This window comes from Canis lupus, chromosome 13 (assembly GCF_003254725.2).
Source record: "Canis lupus dingo isolate Sandy chromosome 13, ASM325472v2, whole genome shotgun sequence".
Lineage (NCBI taxonomy): Eukaryota > Metazoa > Chordata > Mammalia > Carnivora > Canidae > Canis > Canis lupus.
The window spans coordinates 19,596,312-19,622,192 of NC_064255.1; the positions used below are offsets into that span (position 1 = coordinate 19,596,312).

Sequence of the window (25,881 nt, forward strand, 5' to 3'; positions counted from 1 at the left end):
TCCTCATCCCTGTTATCAAGCAGAAGCCGGTAATTATTTCTTGACTAACCAGTGACTGGGAAGCACCCACACAGAGCCTAGTTATTACAAAATCAAGGTCCTCATAAACGTTCTACATTTGACAGCTTAAATGAAATGCTAGGTCTTCCTGAGAATGTAACAACTACAGGTGCTAGAAAGAACAAGCAATTCTCACCCTTCTGTGGAACAGAATATACTTTTCTTTTTTTTTTTATTGTAATAGGCAGTAAGGATCACAGGAAATTGTGAATTTAAACACACTGGCTATTTGCATATTATTGATAGAAGTATAAAAGTTACTTTAACTGGCAAATCTATTCATTTTGTTCGGCATTATTCTCCATTAGCAAGAAACTTCTGGGCTCTTGTCTGGCCTTCCCTCCACGTGGGTACTGCTGACCAAGTTTCTCTGTTTCCTGCTGCCCCTTCCACTCTGCTCCTGGCTCCGCCCCTCCACTGTGATCCCCATGTGCTGAGCTCCCCAGAGCCCTCCCAGGTGGCCGGTCCTGCTCAGCTTACACCCCTGCCCCCCCAACACCCACACACCAGCACAATGTCGAGGTTAGATTAGATGCTCGATGCTTTTAAAAAATGGTGCATTTTGAAGCTGGTGGATCCTATTTGATAAGCATTTAATGGTGACTTTGTAAAAGTTTCCTTAATTCAAAAATGTAATCGGTACGCTGGTGGAAAATGAGACCGAAGTAAGGAACTTTGGGATAACTGGATCCAGTCATAGTTTCTCAAGGATCCTTAAAGACACGAACCTGCAAATACTCTGTACATAGTCAACAGCTAAATAAATAATAAGGCAGTGTTTTGTTTGCAAGTCATCACAGACGTGTTGCCCGATGGAAAATAGATGAATTCACGCTATCTACAGAAATACACTTACAATCTCTCCATCTTTGCCTCCAAAATCTAAGTACAGCATCCTGATTCCATCATCTGAAGACATTTTCAGCTTCTCATAGGGAGACTGTATGATGGTCTTGGGAAAGGCACCCTCCTGCGGTTCAGTGGTAATAGAAAATCCATTCTCATAATGTACGGTCAAGCGGCACTCCTGGTTTTTGTAGGTGCAAGCTGAAGGGGAGAGAGCAGAGACAGCAGGAGGAAGAGCGCGCTCCGTCCTTCTCCCGGGCACGCACTTACCTCGCAAGTCTCCTCAATTCCAGGGTCAGCTGCACGTTCTTCTCAGGTTGAAAACTCATCGTTGCTCATGAAAATATTCTCCTTGGACGGATTTTGATATTGTGATTTAACTTGTTCCATGAAACCAAGGGAAATAAGCTGAAAGAACTCCTTTTGCTGGGACTTACTGAATTTTATCCGGGCCCCAGCCTTATCTGACCTTCTGGGAGCACACAGGTAGGCAGGTGTGCTTGCCTTCCGCTGGCCTTGTCATCGTCATCATCACACACACATACACGCGTGCACACATACCCCACTGCCGTGCCCACTACCTGGTGCAAGAAGTGAACCTTCCTCCGTTCCATCACCCATGGTAATAAATATAACACACCTAAGAAGGTGGGAGTGAGTAGCTTAAAATAATCCCATTTAAAAAAAATGTCAAAACTCATTTTATAGATAGAAATGAGTGTTTTAAAACTTTCCCTAATGATCTGAACGTGGGTCCTGGGGAGCTGGGTTGCAGAAAGATATCAGACGTGGCTCCGTCCGTGCGGAATGCTGTTTCCCGTCTCTACCCGGTGTGACCCTCAGGAACCTCTCAGGTGGTGGTCACCAAAGTACCCTCTGATCCAAAGGAACAAACTAGAACCTCTTGATCAGGACTGGCGCCAGCTTTTATCTGTGGTCCTCACTGTGTCTAGGAAGAGATCTCAGCACTCGAAACTTACAAGCTGGATGGGGGGGGGGGGGGCTGCCCCAGAATCCTAGTTCCTATTTAGGAAGACTTGTGAACGGTTCAAACCTGTGATCAAAGAGCTCTGAGAAAGGTTATTAAGTCTCAGATTGGATTTTTTTGCCTCACAGAACACCGCATTTAAGAGACCCCGGCAAGTAAATTGGCTCAGACCTTCAAATACATCTGAAAGCTCTTTAGGGAAACCAGGACATTTTCTTGGCTGGGAATGGGGGTGCGGAGGGCCAAGAGTAAGGGCATCGTGACCGCTCTATCCCATCACTAGCTCTGCTTGGCTTTATAAACCAAACTGAATTTCACCTTACCCCAAACTTCTGGAGCAGGACCTTAGCTTAGGTGAAAAAAAGGAAAGCTCAGACAGGTGGGATGTGTCACAATTTAGGTGGCTTAGAATTCAAAATTCAAGTTCTTTCCACCTTGTGCCGAGTATCTTCCTCAGACTCTGGCAGTCAGGATACAGAGGGACGTGGAGAGGGATCTTAGCAGAGAGTCAGGAGTAATAACTGCGGTGGAGGGCGGGTTGGGGGGATCTTCAGAGTTTGGGGGAAGGGACAGGGGACTGCTCACAGAATGAGGTGGCTTTTAATTGAAGCTCTGGCTAAAACTGTACCCCTTCCTCCGACTTCCCACAGGCACCTCTCAATTTGTAACTGAGGGTTGATTTTTCCCAAAAGTGCACTACGCCCTCTAATAGATTTCTGAGTCCTCGTGAGCAGAGCCCCTGCATCAATCTCATCTTCTCAGGAGGTCCGCAGATCCCCGCCATCCCCGCAGGCCCAGGATGGCCACAGACAGTGGCATGGGTGTCATTCTGCTTCTCATCTTGGATCCTTGTTTTTGACACTCTTTGCACTTTTATTATCTGGAGAATAAGTGGGCAAATGAGCTTTAAACATGATTTTCTTTTTCCTTCCTCTATATTTGAATTTCTCTTTCCTTCCTCTATATTTGAACTTGAATTTTCTATACTTCCTCTATATTTAAAGAGGTAGAGAGGGGGAGAGGGAGAAGGAGAGAGAATCGCAACTTCCTCTAACTCTGCCCTCAGATATTCTGAATCAGCCAATTGTGCTTACTTTCAATTCTAGTTGACCTCAGATGGTGTTCGCGGCCTTTATATAATGGGATTGGTTATCTGACGGATGTTCTCAATCCACACGGGACAAATCGAACACATTAGCAAGTTAATTGAAGCTCTGATGAAAACATAAGGCCCGTTCCCCCAACTCCCTGAAGGCATCTTTCAATTTGTAACTGGGTTGCACCTGTGGTCATTCCAGAATTTCTTCTCTCCCACCCTCCCTACCCGCCCCCCCCGCCCCGCCCAACTCACTGCACACGGTGTTTTGTTATTTCCTTTGGCTGGTCTACCAACAGCCTCATGGCTTTCCACGTAGAGTTCAGCTTATTGAGTGAGAAAGATTTTACAAAATCTGTGGAATGTAAACGAAACCAAATCCCCTTGGCCATCTCCATTCTTTCCTAGAACACTCCTGAATTTGTTGCAAGAAGTGTGAACTTCTCCGGTATTTACAGATAGGACTTCAGTAAGTCCAGTTTTCTGGTTTTCCCAACTCTCAGATCCAAAACTCTAGTTTTTCTTGCTATACAGATTCAGCATGGAAAAAGAAAACCGCTTTTTTTTTTTTTTGATACCCTCAAAAGGTTTCCAGCAATGATGGAAAATAGTAGGGAGCTCCAACCAGTTTCAGGGTAATTACAAAATAGACATGGATTTTATGGGAGTTGCTGCAGCAGAAATTCTATAAAATATCTGGTTTTCCATGTTTGCATGAGTAGAGGAAATGTGGAGAAAGCTTACTACACAGGGATGTGTCTCCCATCTTTTAGACTCTTTTAGACCACCCCTGAGTGCCAGGGGATGTTGCTCCCTGGTTCAGTGCTGCTCCCAGGGGGCTCCGTGGCCCAGCATCAGCACCACCCGGGATGTTATTAGGTACACGTTCTCAGGCCCCAACCCCAAATGGCTGAATCACCTTACCAATCTCTGGGGGTGGAGGTCAGCAATCTGAGGCTTTTACGAGTAAAACAAAAAGAATTTTATTTCCATTGTTGTTGTTAGTGTGGCTAATGTTTGGAAACGCTGTACCTAAGATGTCTTGTGGGAAATCTGTTCCTCTAGGGCAGAGCTGTACAACAGGATGCTGTGCCATGATGAAAGTGTCCCAGATTTGCACCATCCAACATAGTAGCCATTAGGCAGGCATACATGGTGACTGAGCCCTGAAAATGTGGCTGGTGTGACTGAGGAATTCACTTAATTTTAATTAAGTTGCATTTAAATGGCCACACATGACCAGAAGCTAGAATACTGGACAGCAAACGTCTGGAGAAATAATTACAAGAGTAACAACCAATAACATGCAATGAGCGCTTACTATGTGTCAAGCACTGTGCTAGGAGCTTTACATGGATTATTTCTCTTAATTCTTGACAACTCTGTGAGGTGGGTACTGTTATTTCCTTCTTTGTACAGATGAAGAAAATAAGAGATGAAAGTAAGAGTTAAGTAAGAAATTAAGAGGGGCACCTGGGTGGCTCAGTGGTTTTGCGTCTGCCTTCGGCTCAGGTCATGATCTCAGGGTCCTGGGATCAAGTCCTGCATCAGGCTCCCCGGAGGGAGCCTGCTTCTCCCTCTCCCTATGTCTCTGCCTCTCTCTGTGTCTCTCATGAATAAATAAATAAATAAATAAATAAAATCTTGTTAAAAAAGAGAGAGAGGGCAGCCTGGGGGGCTCAGCGGTTTAGTGCCGCCTTTGGCTGAGGGCATGATCCTGGAGACCTGGGATCGAGTCCCACTTCAGGCTCCCTGCATGGATCCTGCTTCTTCCTCTGCCTCTCTCTCTCTCTCTCTCTCTCATGAATAAATAAATAAAATCTTTAAAAAAAAAAAAAGAGAGAGTGAGAGATTAGGAAAGAAATAGGACTAGAATTTGAATCCAGGCCTGACTTAAATTCCACAATGTGGCTATTACCTTATTCCTCACATAGAGGAAATGAAAGAACAGGCAAGAAAACATGATAGAAGAGGGTGAACAGAGGGTATGCAAAGACACAACCCCGTGGGACTCAAAGTTGAATTTACTGGAAGACTGTTGTTGAGGATACCAGCTACTCTGTGGCATATGCCCTCTTTATGGGTGACCCCAGGAGACCGGGAAGAGAGGTCGGTTTTAGATCTCAGAATCAGGAGCAACAGCATTATGAACACTGTCACCTGTACATTGTGCTGGCTGCTGAAAATCACTGGGTTAATATAATATGGAATCCACCTTAGCAAATGTACAAGATTTTATTCTATTTATTTTTTAAAGATTGTTTGATTGCTTGATTGATTTTAAAGAGGTAGAGAGGGGGAGAGGGAGAAGGAGAGAGAATCTCAAGCAGATTCTAAGCTCAGCACAAAGCCTGACATAGAACTCAATTTCATGACCTCAAGTCACGACCTGAGCCAAACCAGGAGTTGATGCTTAACCAACTAAGCCACCTAGGTGTCTGATGGACAAGATTTTATAGCATATACTTTATTTATTCATGCTAGCTGAGATTCACATTAGTTTCCAGTCTCTAATTTTACCTTTGCCCAATTAAAAAATTAACTTATCTCTATATATTTACATATAGATGCATTTATATCTGTCGCCTATCAACCACCTTTCTTTTCTTTTTTCCTTTCCTTTTTTTTTTCTTTTTTTCTTTTTTTTAAATTAACCACCTTTCTATCCAGCCATCTGATTTGGAGAGTGGCATGAAAATTATTCATCGTAGCTGTCTGAACAGAATGAGTGTCTTTCGACCAGTGGTACAGCAGTGAGATCCATGCCTCTGCAGACGCTAGAGTCAATAAATGTCTTTCAATGTCTTTCAAATGACACAACCTAGTGTTAAAGTCAGTTCTGTTATTTATTAGTTGTGTGATCTTGGACAAGCTACTTAACCTTTCTTAAGGATTTGCTTTCAGATTTGGTAAAATCAGATTGGCAAGGGAACTGTGAGGATTAGAAGAGATAAGGCAATGAATGGTTTGTGACCTGAGATGTGCACACACACACACACACACACACACACCCTTGAATCCAAAATTCCACAAAGCTAAGCAATGTTTACACTGATATTTGTATTCCATTTAATTTTTTAAATGTTGGTCTTGCCTTGACTCATTGACTTCTGGACCCATAATAGGGTTGTCTCTCATAGTGTGGAAAACACTGAGAGATAACACATGAAATACCTGGCACATCATGAGGATACGCAATAAATAGGACAGTATAGAAGGGTTCTTCCTTCTATACACATGTGATCCATGTAAATAATCCATGTAAATCCCATTTCCCCCACTGATTAGTCCTTTCTTACAGCTCTGCATGAACATGGCTGCACACACTTCATGCTCCTTCCATCCTGCCTCAGTTTCAACATTCATACCAGGGGCAGGGATCACTGGTGGCTCTTCCCAAGGCTCCGTCCTTTGCTGTTGAATCCCACTGGATGCCTCTGTTTCCTGCTTTTTTTTTTTTTTCACAAACTGGTTCCCCAGTTTTCTGACCAACTCTCTGACCAAGAACTTTATTCTGTGATAAATTTCCCAGAGTCAGTCTCTGCTGTTTGTTTATAACAAGAACCCTACTAGTGTGTACCTCAAAACTCATGCTCCCAGGAAGCTATCCAGGGGCTGCAGGTAAGAAAATGACATCTGACTCTCCAAATTACCAACTTTTCTTGAATGGAGATGGAAACAGGCTTTCACTGGAGTAGGGCCTACAGTGCCCTAATTTGGAGGAACTGAAGTTCACTTCTAGAATTCTACACAGCCCAGAAGGCCAATAACAGAAACGACCTTGGGCTGAGGTGGAAGAGAGGGCACGTTGGTCCCATGAGAGCCAGGGGCGCCTACCTGTGGTGACTTCAGTGACCAGCTCTGCCGAGTTGTGGCAGCCCTGCACTATGCTCCTTGTCCAGTGAGATAGGTCCCTGCTGGTCTCAGCCCTAAAGAGGTGTGTTTCGATCCCCTGCCTGGTGCCCGTCCGGGTAGCAAAAGACAGATCTGCACCAGCCTGGGGCGATCCTTTGCCTGGACCTGAATGGACCAGCCTGTTGAGAGAGAGAGAGAGAGAAAAATCATCAAACTGGAAATCGCAGTGTTCACCTGACTTGTCACCTGGGAAAGGCTCCCATATGGGTGATTTGCTCTGTTTTCGGCCCTAGACCTGAAGGGTCCGCTCCAGCCTCATCGTCCCTGTGCTTTCTCTGCCTACTGCTCAGCCGGTTCCTCCATCGGCTTGGTGGGACTTATATTTGCCCGGGAACTGCGTCTGGTGCAGAGAAGCTGAATGACAGCCCTTTAATGAGGCAAACTCAACTATCTTTACGCGGCCAAAAAGAGAATTAAGAAAATGCAAAAGAGGGACGCCTGGGTGGCTCAGCTGTTGAGCACCTGCCTTTGGCTCAAGGCGTGACCCCGGGGTCCCGGGATCGAGTCCCACATCGGGCTCCTTGCATGGAGCCTGCTTCTCCCTCTGCCTGTGTCTCTGCCTCTCTCTCTGTCTCTCTCATGAATAAATAGATAACATCTTAAAAAAAAAAAAGAAGAAATGCAAAAGAGAACAATTTAAATGGCATATAAATCCTTCCCTCTCCAGTCCATTCCGGAGCTTGTGTATACCCCAGCATGAGCACGACCCGGGGTCCTGGGCTAGCTTTCGTTCCCCCGGGGTTCCTGGGGTTGGGAGCACCTGGCTGCGCCCAATGTCCTCGGGGTCTGCATCTGCCAAGCCCCCAGCGTCCAAGGGCAAGTGGACCAGAACCACCAGGAGCATCTGTGTGCCTGTGTTCGAGCCCCACCCCCCCACCAAGGGCGATGCTGCGCTTCCCAGGATCAGAAGATGACCGCATTTTATGGGGAATCTCAGGGATTTCCAAGAGTGATTTTTCCCACAGGATTGTCACACTGACTTTAAAACACAGCCCCAGCCTAAAATGTGCCTCTAAGTACATTCTGAAAGGCCAGATGGAAAAAACAAGGACTCTCAGCCTCTGAGCAGTCACTGGCTCCTACTTGTCACTTGTAGCCCTTTAAGCCCCAGGATGGCTTCTCCGGAGAGTCTTCCCTGGGCCCAGGTCACCATCCTGGGATTCTGGGATGGAGCCTCACACTGGGGCTCCCTGCTCCTCAGGGAGCCTGCTTCTCCCTCTCCCTCCCCTCCTCCCTCTGCCCCTCCCCCTGCTCCTGTGCTCTCTCTCAAATAAATAAATAAATAAATAAATAAATAAATAAATAAATAAATAATCTTTTAAAAAATAAATAAAAAATAAACCCCCGGATCTCTCCTGCTCTCCCCTGTTCCTTGATATGTCAACCTCCCTTTGGGAGAAGTGCTCCTATCAATCATTTGCAGGCTAGTGCGTGTATAATTTAGTAAATGTTACTTCTGCCCAGGATATTTGCATTTTCAGCCTTATCTTTTAATACAGAAAGAGATACACTACCATTTGTTATAGAAATTCCAGGTGTCTCTTCACCTGGTGGACGGGAGAGGGACCTTCTTAGGCAAAGCGCTTATTCCCTCTAGCTTGAAAATTGCACAAAGGAAATCCAAAAGCTTATTTTTCTCTTGTGAACTTAAATATTGGAGAGCAAAACTATTGGTGAAATTAAACATTGTACCCTGTTGAATTTCTAGCAATGAGCTTGTTGTATAACTCTGAGGAGCTTTCTTTTACTCACAAAGCTGACACTGGTTGGAGGAATGGTTTGCAATGCCTACTTGAAGAAAAAGGTTCATTGAAAAGCATTTCGCTTGTAAAATTCTTGGAAGATACAGAGATATACCCAAAGATAATAAATATTAATGCCTGGGTGGTTCAGCGGTTGAGCATCTGCCTTTGGCTCAGTGCATGGTCCTGGGGTCCTGGAATCGAGTCTCGCCTTGGGTTTCCCGCAGGGAGCCTGCTTCTCCCTCTGCCTATGTCTCTGCCTTTTTCTCTGTGCCTCTCATGAATAAATAGATAAAATCTTTTAAAAAATACATGAAATAATACTACTGTAAACTGTCCATGCCCAGCATAGACCTAGCATACAGTTTGTACTAAGTATTATTTCCATATCCCTTCCATACCCCTGGTGCTGCTACCCTTGGGTTCCCTATTTTAAAAAAGCAATTCCTGCCTCCCGTCCTTGGGGTTCAATATAATAAAATACATAAAACACTTAATTCAGTGTTTAGTGATCATAAGAAGCATCCAGGAAACATTAGTTCCCTTATGCCTTCCCTAGCCTGATATGTTCTCACTTTCCATCTCTAACTTCCCGCCAAGGGGACGTCAACTCTGTCACAATCCAGGGCCAGCAGAAATGTAACACAGAGGCCCAACTGGAAGGAGAAAAAGATGTACCATCCTCGTGAAGGATGCCACTTTTTTGTGAATTTCCTACCAATGTTAATTTTTCTCCAGAGACATTATAAAATCAAAACCAACAATAACTGGAAAATGCAATTTGTTGGAAAATTTGCACTTGGCAGATCTGGGTATAGGGAATTAAAATATTAACCAAGTGTAACAAGGTATGAGAAAGGCCTGTGTCTAGCTGATGGATACAGGGCACAGGGAGCAGGGAGTCCAGGATGGAGAAATACAGGGTGTTACAGGAAGTAACAATGAGAAAAGAGCTATTGGAGGTAGGACTCCTGCTGTGCTTTGTTATTCATCTCATCACCAAATTTCATTCATTGAAAAGAAAAGGGAAGAGGAGAAATTGATTTTTCCAGTAATCAAGCATGAATTACCTAATATCTATATTAAAGAACAAGTTGATTTGCTATCAGAAGAATAGCAGACATGCTGAATAATGCATTCTTTTGAATACACCAGTATTGGTTAATGAAACGTGTAGAGCTGTACGTAAACAATCAGATAAAGCAAATTGTCTTTTCCAGTACCTAATGTGAATACTGGTAACAAAAAGATACTTTTTCAGATTAAATCAGATTAAAATCAAGTGAACTACAGGGGCTCCTGGGTGGCACAGTCCAGTAAGGGTCTGACTTTCAGACCACAGTCTGGTTTCAGGTCAGGTCATGATCTTGAGGTCCTGGGATGCATCAGGCTCTGTGCTCAGCAGGGCCTCTGTTTGGGTTTCTCTCTCCTTCTCCCTCTGCCCCTCTATGCCCTCCCCCTTTCTCTCTCAAATAAATCAGTTTTTTAAAAATACCAAGTGAGGGACGCCTGGGTGGCTCAATGGTTGAGTGTCTGCCTTTGGCTCAGAAGTGATCCTGGGGTCCTGGGATCAAGTTCTGCATCAGGCTCCCAAAGGGGAGCCTGCTTCTCCTTCTTCCTATATCTCTGCCTCTCTCTGAGTGTCTGTCATGAATAAATAAATAAAAACTTAAAAAAAAACACAACAAGTGAACTACACTGAATATCCACATGATGCATATGAGTACATTCCTCTGGGTGTAGTATTAGACAGACTTTGCAAATTATCTTATAAATATATATAGCAAATGTGGCAAAATGTATATAGATCTACTAAAAATCTCTATGCAATTCAACTATATAAAACAAAAACTTTGAAACAAATCCGTTAATATTAAAATTTTCACTAAGCAACAATACTTTAAATGTAAAGATTTGCTTTAAAAGGCTACAAGACTGGAATGAAGTCAAATCTCCATGTTAATTCTTAGAATCGGATCTTCCATTCCACTGAAAAATATACACATTTCGACTCAGAATACATGTTTAGTTTGTCCTTTGTTTAACATTAGTGTTAATTTAGGCTTGGAATACCAGATGAGCTCCCCTAAGTCCTCTTGTATGTGCTTATGCCTGGGTTATCCTAAATTGTCCTCATCTAGGTTTTCAACTTAACACCTGAAGTGGAATAGCCTTTCTCAATATGAAGCGAACTGAGCCTTGTGGGATGAAACCTCCACCTGTGGCCTCATTAATCCCTTGCACGAACCAACTGGCCTCTAACAAATGAGACAGGAGATATGCTGAGACCTTCCAGTTGAAGTTACAGGACTGTTTTGGATTCAGGGGTGCTCCGAAGGGCCCTAGAGGAGCTTCCTGCTCTGTTCAAGTCTTTTCTCTACTTCCAAATGATCACCAAAAAAGTCACTAAGGCATTCATTCATTCATTCATTCAATAAAGATTTTGCCATTCACCAACTGGTATATCCTACAAACACTTATGGAACACTGTTATGGACTGAACTGTGTCCCCCTAAAATTCCTAAGTTAAAGTCTTGACCACCAGTGATGACTGTATTTGGAAATAGGGTCTATAATGAGGTAATAAAGGTTAAATGAAGGCACAAGGGTTGGGCCTTAACCAATAGGATGGTGCCCTTATAAGAAAAGAAAGAGATGTCGGAGATCTCTCTCCTTCTACACACACAGACTGGAAAGGCCAGGTGAGGATAGAGTAAGAAGGCAGCCATCTATAAGCTAGAAAGAAAACCCTCACTAGAAGTCAACCCTGATGGTACCTTGATCTTGGACTTCTAGTCTCCCGAAATATGAGAAAATAAATGTGTGTTGCTTATGCCACCTGCTTTATAGTATTTTGTCAGGAATAGCCAACTAATAAAAGCACCTGCTCTATGCAAACCCAAGGTGAGGCATGGTGTGAGTAGAAAAGATGTGGCCCAAACCTTAAGGAGATGCAGTTCAAGAGGAGAAATACCCTTTTCCCCTCTGATTCCCACAGACTCTTCACTCCAGATTCGTCCCTGTTCTTGGGAGGCTCACTTCTATAAAATGGAAGACAGTCAGAATATGGAAGTATGGCAGATGACAAGTAGAAGAGATGGATGGGTGGAGAATTACTCCTCTTCATTGAGGCAATCTGGTTATCTTGGGGGTCTTTCTCCAGAGGGTGAACCTGAACCTGGAGGGAAAGCCGTTCCATCACAGTAATGCAGACCAGTGGATTCTGGCACAGGATAAAGAGGAACCCTACAGTTATCAACATATTTGTCATCTCATTCTTATCAAGATGTTGGAAATAATAGATTTCCTTGTTCTTTATATCATCCCCAACTAATTGCTTTTGATTGTCAATAATAGTAAGTTGGGGACGACGATACATAGAGATGTGGATGTGAACCGCTCTGCCATCTTCAGAAGTTCGAACAGGGACTTGGTTGTTTGATAAATCATGGCATTTCGAAAATAAGACAAGGCCATTAGACAATGTAAGGCAAGGTAAGACTTTTTAGTTACATGACTGCTACAAGGAAGAAACAGAGAAAAGAGTGGCACGATTACATTTACAATGTTCTGTGAAATCTTTCTCCTGAGATGAATTTGTATTGGCACATTTCCAATATCAACCAATAAAATAATATTGGATATACAATACTGGATACTGTATAGTCCGACTGTTCACGGAGCATCGCCGCTCAGGACTCACAGTCACTTCGGATTAACAGAAGCTAAAGCAAAATTGCATAAGTAAGTTCCTTAATATCTTAAGAACCCAATACCTGGGTTCCAAATTAAGTAACAACAGGACCACGAGGATCATGTCCACTGCAAAGGACAGGAAGTTTTCACCAGAAGTCAAACCACTACTCAAAAGAAACCTTCATTTAGATGGGAGGTTGATGGTCCACACAAGGGAAGGTTTTCTAATAATGGAAAAGACAACATGAGTCGCAATCTCTAGATGTCTATGGTGTGTGAAGATAAGGCAGAGGCAGCTCGCATCTCCAGGCCAGTAGTGATATAGATGGATGGCTGAAAGAAAATATGATTTGAGAATTCTGGCTTTGCTGCTTTTATGAAAAAAAATGTTTTTGAGACGTGAGGAGGAAGGAGCGGTGGGAGCCCAGAAGGAAGAGATTTGGGAAGAAGGTACCCTGATGTTTCAAATGAACTCAAGTCCTTGTGTGAAGAATCCACACCAAGGTAGCAGAGGGGCTTAAATGCTACGTAAGTGAAACTCTGGGGGGAGGAGGATCTTTGGGAAATCAAGGAGAACAAATCAGCAGTTCAAAGACAGAAAAAGTGAAAATTATATCCTGATTTTCAAAACAAAGAATAAAGTCAATTCTTTGATCTTGTTCCCAGGCCAAATTCAGTAATTTTTTTAAAATTTTTAATTTATTATTATTATTATTATTATTATTATTATTATTATTATTTTAGTAATGGGTCTTTTTAAGGCATCACCTTTTCTTTTTTTTCACTTTGGAAAATAGGAAATAGGAGTTCACAAGGCCCTGTGTGACTTCCTTACATCAACTGTTTTCATCCAGAAACCAGGTTACTAGAAAAGGAATAGATTAAGTGAATATTCAGGAAAAAATGTACTGACAGAGTTTCCTTTAATATTCATTTGGACTTAAAAGGAGTAAGTGCTGGATACAAAGCTTATCAGTTAGATGAGTCCTATGTGAAGTGGTCAGAGCCAGGACGAATCAATTTAATTAGAAATGGAGGTAGAGGCCTCCGACCTGCCCTGTTGAACACTTTCATCAGTGACTTGTCTGAAGTTGTAGAGGACATTGACATCAAATCAGCGGATGACCCAAAACCGGTAAAAAGAAATACAGAATCAAGACATAAGATTACTAAGCACTGCAGTTGGAGCCCAAAACAAACAACAACAACAAAATTAGAATGGGGGAGACTCGGTGTAGAAGCACCACCGGAAATTAGTTGATGGCTGGCTCCACTTAGAGCAACCAACAGCACTAATGTGAATTTAAGATGAATTAATGGAATGAGAGCAGGTGATGGTCCTCTGTCGCCCTGTACTGATCAAACCACACCTAAAACACACCATTTGGTTTTAGACACCAAACTTTAGGAAAGGACTTCATCTTTCTGTACCCTGCATCCATTAGGCAGTGTCATGGAAGCTGTGGACCCTTTTTCTGAATAATGTGTACAAATTATAAGGTAAATAGAATTTCAAAGGAAACCAGTGATACTAAAATACAGCTCCATACAAGTGTCATGATATTAGAAGACAATGATCCAAACAGAAAAGTACAAAAACTGCTTCAGAAAGGACATTCTTGGAGATAATCAGTCTGGAAAAGAGAAGACAGTGTGTGAGGAATGGGAGGGGGGAGGAGGCCGCCATAAATGTCCCCAGTATCTGGGGAGGTGCTCAAGCATAGGCTGGGCAGTGACTTCCAGGGGACTCTAGAGGGCATTCTGGCCTTGAAAAATCAACCTTGATGGTTGATTAAAACCTTCCCTGAACCCTGGCCCATCTAGGAAGAATCACCTTTGGAGCAGATGATTCGCTTCTGAGGATCTAAGGTGAGGCAGGATCTCTTCCAGTGGGGCTGAGACTGCTTACGATGGCGGCCAGGAAGTGTTCGTGGAGGCCACTCTGTAAGGTTTGTTGCTCGTGTATCAAAGTCGACAGCTCCAGGGTAAAAATACGTGGAGGGAAAGAAACATTGGCTGTTGGCGGCACAGCAATCGGCTGGAGCTCAAGACCAAGTATAGCACGATCTCCTCGAGGGAGGCACCCCTTCTCTGGATTCCCACACAGCACTGAAGATCACCACCCCATCTCCCTCTCTAGATCCTGATGTTCTCCAGGGGAGAAGACTTGTTGCATCTCTCATTGATTTGGTGGCGTCTAGCATTCAACTCAACACACGATATGTGTTCAATGCATGCTGGCTGAATAACTGCACAAATACAAGTTTTCCAAAATGTTTTAAAAATCTGAGTTTAAAACAAATACAATTAAATTAAATTAAATTTAAAAAAATCTGAGTTCAATTTTGCAAAGGAAAGTACACACACACACACACACACATATCCTTGGCCTATTCGGAAATGCTACGAGACGTGAGGCAATGAAAAGGCCCCCTCGTGAGCTCTTCATTTGCAGACCATATTTGGGAACACATCACCGTAGCCAGCTTCTGGACACTTTAAGTAGCAGGTAAATGTCAGCTGGACTTTAAGATTTAGAAAATACATATTTAGAAAGGTAGGGCGAAAAAAAAAAATAGAAAGGTAGGGCGTCATCCAGAATGTGTCTGCCAGGAACAGCATTTTGACATTCCTCCCAAGATTCTTCCCAAAGATCTTTTCTGATCTGCAGTCTCAAGGGGGACTCTGAAATAGCTATTATTTATGTTTCAATTATTTTACATTTTAAGCTATTTATGTAGTCTTAAAAATATGACCATCTGTCTCATATCTGCAACAGGGACGAGGCTACAGCAACCAAGAAAATGCTATCTCCCAAGAGAAGATAACTTTCTTATCCTGTCGGAAGAAAATACTGGCACCCTGGGACAAGCTTTCAAGCTACAATTCACACCCAGTTTCTGAGCGTTATCTGAAACGGTGTGAGAAGCCCAAGGACATGCTTGTCCCTGGTTACAGAGTTCAAATACGTATTCCCACGGTTAGAAGCAAAGTCAAGAATTCCAGCAAGATTTTACATTTCCTACTATTTGGGAGCATGAGTAAGTGAACAAATGAAAGGCCTATATAACGTGCGGGGCAGGAGAATGAATCCCTGGGTGTGAGGGGACAGAGCAGAGTCAGGCAGCCCAACTCGGCCATCTGCCAACTGTGTGACCTTGGCAAGTTACCTAAGCCCTCCCTGCCTCAGATCCCTCAAATGCAAACTGGAGACAGCAGTATGCCTACTTCATTGTGTTGTTGATAAGGATGAAATGAGTTGTGTGAGTACTGTATGGAACAGCACCTGGAACAGAATATATAGGAAGAGCAACTGGTATCATTAGTTCGATCAGGGCAGGATTTTTCATTCGATTGTTCTCTGCTGTATGTACACAACCTAGAACAGTTCCAGGCACATGGCAAGCACTCAGTAAATATTTGTTACATCAATGACTGAATGAATAGCTACAATACAAGGAGGACTCTTTTCCAAGAAGTTTGTGATTAAGGACGCCTGTGAGATACTGTGACTTCTCTCTTACCCTTGGTCATCCATCCATGAAACCACAGCTAATGCTAGATCCAAAGAACCTGGGTTTATATCCATCAGATGCTCATTTCCAGATTAATTCAACCCTGGCCAAAAGTGATCTTGAAAGGTAATTGGGATGAGATGTTCTATGGGATTAGCCTAACATCCACTGCCTGTTTCTTCCTTCAAATCCATCTTTAGCAACTAGTGTTTTCAGTAGTGACTTGGTCCTTTAGGGAGTCAGAGTTGCCATTTTTTTGGGGGGTGGGGGAGTGGGTCTGGGAGTAGAAGGTGCCATTTTATTAAAAAAAAAAAAGTGAATCATTAAGATTTCACATTCCTGGCCAGCATGGATCCATGGTATGTACATTTAAAGAACTGTATGTAAATGGATCCCTAACCTGGGTAAAAAGAAAGGGTGAAATATTTTTAAATTACTTCAACTGTCCAAAGTGGCTCACAAGGTGGATTCCACAAGGCTCAACATGGCAGTGGGATAAGCCCATTTGTAGGTCAAATTCTTTGTTTGATACCTGGCAGTAAGAGCTTGGCAGTAAGAAATGCCTTCATTCCCTCAGGAGGCCAGGCAAAATGCATGTCCACCAATAACTGAGGTGCTAGACGGCATACAGTTTCTAGATCCTCAGATATGCCCCCCTCTGCCTGCTTGGTTTTGAGAAAAAAACATAACAAAAAAAAAACTGTCTCACAAAGGAAGCTTATGCACTAATTTACTTCTGGATAGGTGTTAGAGGATGTTGCATAAAATGTTCCATACAAAAACATTATTATTAATATCCTTAATTAAAATAAAAGCAGTTGCAGCACACAGGTTCAGCGAAATTAGTAAAGCTACATATTAGGTAACTGGGTTGCTAAGTAATATTACATTCTCATTTTACTTAATTGCTGAAATTAGCCATCTCCCAGTACATGCCACAGTGTAAGCCCCCCAAAAACAAGAAAGCAAAACAAAGGATCTGGTCAGATCCTTTAAATGATTCAGGTGTTCTTTAATAACTTTTATCCACTGGCCACCCTAATGGAGCCCAGCTGTCAACCGGTTGTCTAGGAAAGAAGTGAGGGGGAAAGTCACTAATAAGCTAATAAGAGGGCTGCTCAGGAACCAGCAAGCTGCCCCTCAGCCAAGAAGAGCTGAACAATTGCCTCGTTTCTAAACCTTCTAAACTTCTTTCATCTGAACATGGTGCTGAAAGGTCAGGCAAGGTCCCATCTCTAGAAAAGATATTATTGAGGGATACTGTCTTAAAGCAAAGACCGATGTAATACAGGAGAATGAGCAACAAAAGGGCCAATTTTTTACTATTTAGTGGAATTAATCCAGGTGGACTTCCAGAGACAGGGACGTATATTCTCCGTGGTCTCGTGACCTCTCACAGCCAGCTGTCATCAGAAGTGGAGAGAGGAAAGCAGATGCCTACTGTGTGAAAGGCTGCACTTAGTCTCCATGAGGTCTTGGAAGTGGTATTTACATGCTCCATTTTACCAACAAGGTAAAGGAATCCATGATTCTGAGTGGTAAAGTAGCTGCCCAGGATCACAAGGTGAGTGTCCAGAACTTGAACCCAAGTCCACCTGACTACAAAGTTGATACTCTTTCCATTATACCAGGAAAAAGGGCCAAACTCCAGCTTGTCAACTATAGGCAGAAATTGTTCCCTCTTATAATGAGAGGGAATAATGAGCTCTTCAGGTCACCCAAGGATTTAATTCACCCACACACCCACATACTTGCCATGTCTAGAGATGAACAAGGCCTACGATCTGAAGGATATTCTCACATCGTGACAGTCCAATGTGTTGGGAAGTTTTCCTTTTAAGTCTTTTTTATCATTTAGCAATCTTAGAATTTTAATTTTTAGATATACTCTTTGAGTTTTTCCTGGTTATCTCTTCCATATTCCATTATCCCATCCATGTTTTAATTAGTTCAACATATATCGCAATGAGTATAGAATATAGATTATAAAAAGATCTTCAAGAACCTCTCCATGGAAGGTAATGACAAATAAAATCTGTACTCTTTTACTGGGAAAATGAAACCATGAGTAAATAACCTGAACAATTAGCTTTTGTAACACTTGGCTTTTACCCCTCCCGTTTTGCATTTTTTTAAATCCCCCTAACATCAGCCCTTTGTACAATGCTGGCCTCTAACAGGGGACTGTTAAACATTTCTTAAATTGAACTGGACATCCCTGCTCCAAAGAAGAAGTCATCAGTAGGCCACCTACCTGCAGCGTCCTTACAAGTGTCATTAAGAGCTAGCTTTCTAGTGTGAGCTGAGAGGTTTCAGTCTCCCCACGTCCCTCTCTCTACAAACAAATCAACAAACTCTTCCTTCGCCCTGTCCTTATATCTCAATGACTTTGGTTTAAGACACTACAAATCCATGATAAATACAGTATTATATGTGGGATCAAACTTATTATTCATACATTAATTTCAATTATTTTTCCCAATCTTAATTGCTAACATCTATCAACCACTTATCATGTCTCAGGCATATGCTAAACACTTACATGTACTGTCTCAATGGGTCCCACCAATAACCATACAAAGCAGAAGAAACTCTTGCCCTTCATAAAGATGAGGAGGCTTGGATTCAGAGGAACTGATATTTTCCCACAACTGCATTGCAAGTCAAGGTCTCAGGATCCAACTCCCAGTGTGTCTGACTCCAAAGACCGTGGAGCTCCTCTGGTGTGAGCTGAGGGGTTCCAGTCTCCCTGCTCATCTCCCCTGCTCATCTCCCACCTGACTCTAAGGAGCTGCTGGATTAATAGGAGGGAGGAGAGGGGACCAGCAGTTAGTGTAAACTCTAGGTACATAGAGCCCAAACAGGATGGAAGGATGTGAAGACAAACCCTGAACTTTTCAGTTTGATAGAGTGCGGATCCATGGGCTTGCAGAGCCTCTCATGCTTCCCTTGGGAATGCCATGGCACAGACTCACATTCCCTAAGAGAAAAGAGGCTTACTGGGCTGAGTGTGCAAACCACAAACTGATTGTAATTTAATGTTTGACACACACAAACGGCTCAACTTCCCCAGTGGAAAGCATTCCTAAAATTTCTGAGGCTGGCCTGAGGCAGCAACTACTTTTAGCACGTAGAAACAGGTTAGTTCCTTAGGCACCAAAGATTACCCAACACGTTTAATAGAAATGCCAGTGTCTTTGGCTCCCATGTGGAATCAAAGGAGTGACCTGCACATTCATGAGTTCCTCTTCTCCAGCTACCCTATCCCTTCTCTTGGGCCCACAGTGGGGAGAACTGGGCTCAGGGCAGCATCACTCCTTCTGCAAGTTCTGTGCTTCCCAGTCTTTTGCCAACCACTGGGACTGGGCATGCAGAATTTCTGTGTTAAATCTCCTCTAGAATTTCAGACATACTGCAACCTCAACCCTCACTCTCTGTAGGCCTATCTCACTTACCAATTATGACGACGGTAACAAAGACAAAAACAAAACAACCCAACCCACTTCCTCCATATGGGCAAGAGTATATGTACCTTTTTTTTTTTAAGTGGTCAGCAACATCAAATAAGCTTTGACTAAGCAAAACAAAACCAAAAAAAACAAAAAACATTTTTCCCAAAGACTCATAAAAGCTGAGGGATGAGAATAGCTAAAATCATGTGTTGGAAAACTTCTCAAATGCACTGCTATAAATTGTGCCATTGATGCACAGAGGCACCATCGATGCTTGTCAGTGGGAGAGGCGACGGCTCATACACTTCTCTGCTTGGTGGTCAACATCAAGAACACGCTGTGAACATTTCTAGTGTCACTGCTTTGAAACACAATCAAATCTTCATCTTCGAAAAAAATACAAATTTGATGTGCCTGAGACTACAAAACAAAGACAAAAACAAAAACAACAAACAACAAACCAAAACTAAACAAATCAACAAGTCAACAATGAACTGTCTGGGCAAGTAACTTGATTTTAGGAGAACCTGTTTCCTACTGGCTCTGGTCCCTGCCTGTTCTTGGGCAAGAGAAAAGCCTGTCTGACATCCTGAACAATGCTGCCCAGCACTGCTAAGGTGAAGGGAACAGGATTGGCAGTTGCCCAGACTTGCTGTGTGCCAGTTGTGATACTAAATAAGGCTGTACTTCTGTCATGGCCATGGACTGAATCCTGTCCCACTGTCACCCCGTCAGTTCACATGTTGAGGGCCTAACCCTCAAAGGGTAGATATTTAGAAACAGAGCCAACAAGGTGGTCATTACGGTTAAATGAGTTCATAAGGGTGTGGCCCTGCTCTGGTGGGTTTAGTGTCCTTATAAGAAGAGGCCACCAGAGAGCTCCAGTGTTCTCCCTCCCCGTACACACATAAAGAAGAAGTCATATGAGCACACAGCAAGATGGTGGCCACCTACAAACCAAGAAGAGGGCTCTCACCAGAAACCAACCACACTGATACTGGGGTCTTAGACTTCTCAACCTCCGCAATTGTGAGAAAATAATGATCTGTTGCTTCAGCTATCCAGGCTACGGTATTTTGGTGTGGCAGCCTGAGCTGACAGGCACGGTCATCATCCTGGCATTTTCATAATCACTCTGTCACAGACATTACGATCCTAGTTTTCAGGTGAAGAAACAGGATCAGAGAATTGACATGATTTGCTCAAGGTCACACAGCCTGTAAACTGGGGCTTGCCTGGGCAAACCTGGAATATGAACCCGGGTTGTCAAATCCAATACTGTGATTATTCCTCTCCACCAGTAAAAAAAGTCATTTTTATTTTTTAAGGAGATGTTTTTCAGGCTTTCTGTTTGTTGATCTATCTTTATTTTTATTATTACTATTTTTTTGCTGACAAGATCACCTTTAAAAGATTTCTCACAAGGTGCTATAATGACAACCTGTGGATTTCAGTTGTTCACAAGTTTTCAGTGTGATGAAGTTGTTTTTAAAATGTGGCCAACGAACTATCAAATCCCCAGATAGAGAAAAGGTTAAAAAATAAGAGTACTAATACTAAATGTATTTAGCACTTACCACATGTCAAACACTATCCTAAGCACTTTACATTACCTAATGTAACCTTTTAACAACCTTATCAGGTAGGTACAAATATTATGCCCGTTACAGATGAGGGACATGAGGTAATAAGAGATTACAAAATTTGCCCAAATTTCCAAAACTTGGTAAGCAGCTGGGATTTGGAGCCATGCTGTAAGTTTCCAGAGTCTGTGCCCTGGAGCATCCATGTAATGGAATGCTACACAGTAAAATAAAGTGAAGGTAGAGTACAAAACATCATAGGAAAATTCTAAGATCATGTTAAGTGAAAAAGCAGGGCAACCATACAACACATTTTAGGGGCTTCTGATGACTCTGTGAACACTAGATCCAGGACAGCCTTTGAATTAATTCACTGGTGGTCACCACAACATAAGGCAAAACAGTGCTTCTGAAGAACCACAGGGAAGAAAGATTTTTCACAGAGTTGGAACAACAACCCTAAAATTTGTATGGAACTTTTATGAATAGATAAAGATCATGAATAGCCAAAAGAATGCTGAAAAAGAAAACCAAAGCTGGAAGCATCACAATTCCAGACCTCAAGCTATATTACAAAGCTACAATCATCAAGACAGTATCATACTGGCACAAAAATAGACACATACGTAGAGAGAACAGAGAATAGAACCCAGAAATGGACCCTCAACCCTATGGTCAACCAATCTTTGACAAATCAGAAAAGACTATCCAATGGAAAAATGACAGTCTCTTTAACAAATGGTGTTGGGAAAACTGGACAGCCACATGCAGAAGAATGAAACTGGATCATTTCCTTATGCCATACACAAAAATACACTCAAAATGGATGAAAGACCTAAATGTGAGACAGGAATCCATCAAAATCCTAGAGGATAACACAGGCAACAATCTCTGTGACCTTGGCTGCAGCAACTTATTGCTAGACACATCCCCAAAGGCATGGGAAACAAAGGCAAAAATGAGCTATCAGAATGAAAAGCTTTTGGACAGCAAAGGAAACAGTTGACAAAACCAAAAGGCAACTTACAGAACGGAGAAGATATTTGCAAATGTTTTATAGGATAAAGGACTAGTGTTCAAAATCGATAAATAACTTATTAAACTCAACACCCAAAGAACAAATAATCCAGTCAAGAAATGGGCAGAAGACATGGACAGACATTTCTCCAAAGAAGACATACAAATGGCCAAGAGACACATGAAAAAATGCTCAACATCATTCAGCAACAGGAAAATAAAAATAAAAATCACAATGAGATACCACCTCACACCAGTCAGAGCTAAAATTAACAGTCATGAAACTCAAATGTTGGTGAGGATGCAGAGAAAGGGGAACGCTCTTACACTGTTGGTGGGAGTGCAAGCTGGCACAACCACTCTGGAAAACAGTATGAAGGTTCTGCAATAACTTAAAAATAGAGCTACCCCACAATCTAGCAATTGCACTACTAGGTATTTACCTAGTACAAAGATACAAATGTAATGATCCAAAGGGGCACCTGCATCCCAATGGTGATAGCAGCAATGTCCACAATAGCCAAACTACAGAAAGAGCCCAGATGTCCACTGCCAGATAAATGGATAAAGAAGATGTGGTCTACATATACAAATGAATATTATTCAACAATAAAAAAAATGAAATCTTGTCGTTTGCAAGGGCATGGTTGGAACTAAAGGGTATTTGCTAAGCGAAATAAGTCAATCAAAGACAATTATCATATGACCTCACTCATGTGGAATTTAAGAAACCAAACAGAAGTGCACAGAAGGGAGGGAATAATAAAACCGACAAAATCAGAGAGGGAGACAAACCATAAGAGACTCTGAACTTTAGGAAAGAAATTGAGAGTTGCTGGAGGGGAGGTAGGTGGGGGGATGGGGTACCTGGGTGATGGGCATTAAGGAGGGCACGTGATGTAATGAGCACTGGGTGTTATATACAACTGATGAGTCACTGAACTCTGCCTCTGAAACCAATAATACACTATATGTAAATTAATTGAATATAAAGTAAATAAAATAAAATTTTATTTAAAAAGCAATTTTAAAAAGTCATGAGTCCCTTTCTTTAGAAAAACCCAGTCAAAGACTTATAATGCTTCTAGATAAGCTATGTGCCTAAATACTCATACATGCAGGACACACTGCCATATGTGACCATAGAGAACTCAGGGGAAATAAATGAGTCACTTGATGAACTTAAATAAGGGGCTGGGGAAGCAGCCCTTGGAAGAACTGGGGTAACTTCTGTAATGGAAGGATCCAGAGTTTCCCTTTGACCTCTACTACTCCTGGCAGCGAGTTTTCTGCCAGAAGCAAACAGCTTCAGCCTAGCCTCCCATCTCAAACGGCCAGCTTTGTCTGCAGGGACAGAAGAGTTTCTATCTTCAGCTGCCATGAACCCAGCTCCATAGCCTGGAGCCACACAAGGACTGTGTCCTCCCAGTGTGATTATGGGATTCCGGTGAAGGCGAGGGTTGTTTTCCTCATTTTTTGTTGGTTTTCCAACAGTATTTCTCTAGGCATGTCTACAGGATGGTGGAGGGAAGAGGACCATGGTCAATGCATGGAAGCCATGGTGGCTGCTGCACAAGCCAGTTAGAAACCTATTTCCCCAAAGTGTATCTCCAAAGCTAGGCTTTGGAGAGACAGCAGCATTTCACCAATGCATCTAACACATGAGGACTCTGAAAGGGAGGCGCAGTGATTAGCTCGGGGTAAGTACTCTTCTGGCGGGAGGAAAACTAAGATGGAAACTCCAGCTGTCACATTTCCAGGCTGCTGCTCAGGAACAGGTGACAAGATATGTACTAGTTCAAGGGGACGAAATAAGCACAAACAGCCAGTGCTGCCTCCATATTGTGGACATCCTCTGCCTCACCGGTTACCAGCTGGAGATCAGGGTCATGATTATGAGCCGAATTTTATCACTGCTCATAGGACTAGCATACACATACAGTAACACGTTGATTTTGCAGTTCAACGGTGAGGCTGGGTAATTTGGAAAAGAGGTGGTAAATTGGGATGTCAAGGATCATCACTGCATCTCCTTTACATAGAGATGGAAGGCACTGATTTTTTATGATGCATATTCTGTTCTAACTAAGCACAGTTCACACTGAAGGGGTTTCCATTTTTACTTCCATAGCAGATGCAGGCTCATGGGTTTAGGTTACTCGTGTGCTTTGCTCACGGTCCAGACCTGGCATGTGAGCCTGTAACAGATACCTTTTGGTACCCCACCCAGACCTACTCCGATGCCATTTGTTGTCCTGTGCATCCCTCCCCGTGAGCCACTGGTGCCTGCTTGTGTAGATGGCCTGAAGAGCCTGCGACACAACCTCCCATCAGGCAGCTTGAGCTTTTGACACGCTGCTGATTCTGAGCTAGTCAAATACGCCCTAGGGTAGTGCTGTCCAATAGAACTTTCCGTGATGATGAATATGTTCTTGATCTGTATTGTCCAAAGTAGTAGCCAATAGTCACAGCTACTGAGTACCTGAAACGTGGCTAGTGTATGTAGCCTGAAGAACTGAATTTTTCAAATCCTGAATTGGGTGCATGAATAAAAAGGCAGCCCCCATGTCTGAATGCTCAGAAACTATGAGGAAAAAAAGCTATCCATGCGTTAGGGTAAGTTTTATTTTCAAGTTGCCCTAGAATTACCTAGGAACTTTACTGTACTTAGATGTGTGAGGCTGAAAATCAGTCTAAGAGGCATGAGTCCAATTTCTCTTCTTAGTACCTGGAAGACAGTGACCATCGTCTAATCTTTCTTTGGGTCCAGTTGTGAGAATGTCTCAGAATCTGCATATCAGTGCCCGTGGGTGAGGACTGTGGATGAGACTGTGGAACATGATGGCATTTGGGCTGAATCTGAATGGAACCTAAAACACAGCCTGAAGCTCCACTGTAGGATGTTTGGATTCTGATTATTGAGATTTTATTGTAAACATCAATAGTGCTTTCATGGCTACCTGTCAAAGGCTTTGAGGCTTAGGATATCCAAAACTTAAATTACTGTTTTATTTTATTTTATTTATTTATTAATATCTACGTGATCTAGGCTTGGTCCCTGGCCCCTGAAGGCCTCCTCCTCTATTCACCCTGAGGCCAATAATTGCCATCTTCAGGTCACCCTTGCTGTTCTCCATCATCACCATAAGTGAAAGGAAGAGGGGTTTTAAAGGAGTTTCAGCTCCATACACCATTGCTATTTTAATCTCATGTCCCCTCTTGTTCTGCTTCCAGGTCTCACTCTCTTCTCTGCACCTGAGCCTAAGCTATATCCTGTGTGGCATCTTAGTCCCTCCAGAATAGAGAACTCATCTTGTCTCCATCTCTCTCTCACTCAGGACTGATGCTCCAAAACCTCAGTCCACTCTGCTCTCTGTCTGTGGGACCAAACTCATTCCAGAGTGTGTCCCATGTTGTTCAGGAATTCATCCTACAGACATTGGGGCCCAGTATTGCCAAGCATAATGCCAGGGAGGCCAGAAACATAATGTTAGCATGCCTACCCTCTAGGTAAAGAAAGAGAGGTACAGGAGAAATGAAAGCTGCGTCTATCATCATAAAGCACATACAGGAAGAGCCAGCAACAGAAGCCAGGTCTGGGAGTTGCTAACTACTTGAAGGCAAGACTCCGTTTTAACGAGCTTTTGTGTTCAGGATAGAGACCTCTGAAAAGGGGTCTTCAGCATGTGCTGTTATCTTAAGCACATGATGCATTAAGATAACATATGTCACATGAACAATAAGGGACATTGAAGGCCCTAAGAAACAGATAGACTCTGGCAGCCCCACTTCCATAGGAAGTAACACACAATTGAGAAAGAATTTTCTATGGGGTCTCTGGTGCTGAGCAAACATTACAAAGCACACGAGTACACGCCCGTATGACAATCTCTGTGCCAAAAGTGAAGACTCTTGCCTGATAATCCTACCTGAATTTCAAGACCATAAACACATGCACATAGTTGGTCTCA

The 25,881-nt window shown here is 42.8% G+C and overlaps 1 protein-coding gene across 1 annotated transcript in view; it reads right to left on the bottom strand.

The window, feature by feature from the left end:
• SNTB1 (syntrophin beta 1) overlaps positions 1–25,881 on the bottom strand; it is a 239,160-nt gene that overhangs the window by 5,860 nt on the left and 207,419 nt on the right. Inside the window, exons 5-6 of the mRNA XM_025451008.3 lie at positions 6,828–7,024; positions 917–1,107 (exon numbers count right to left, since the gene is read on the bottom strand). Coding sequence (XP_025306793.1) covers positions 917–1,107; positions 6,828–7,024 — 388 coding nt within the window. The remainder of the gene's footprint in view (positions 1–916; positions 1,108–6,827; positions 7,025–25,881) is intronic.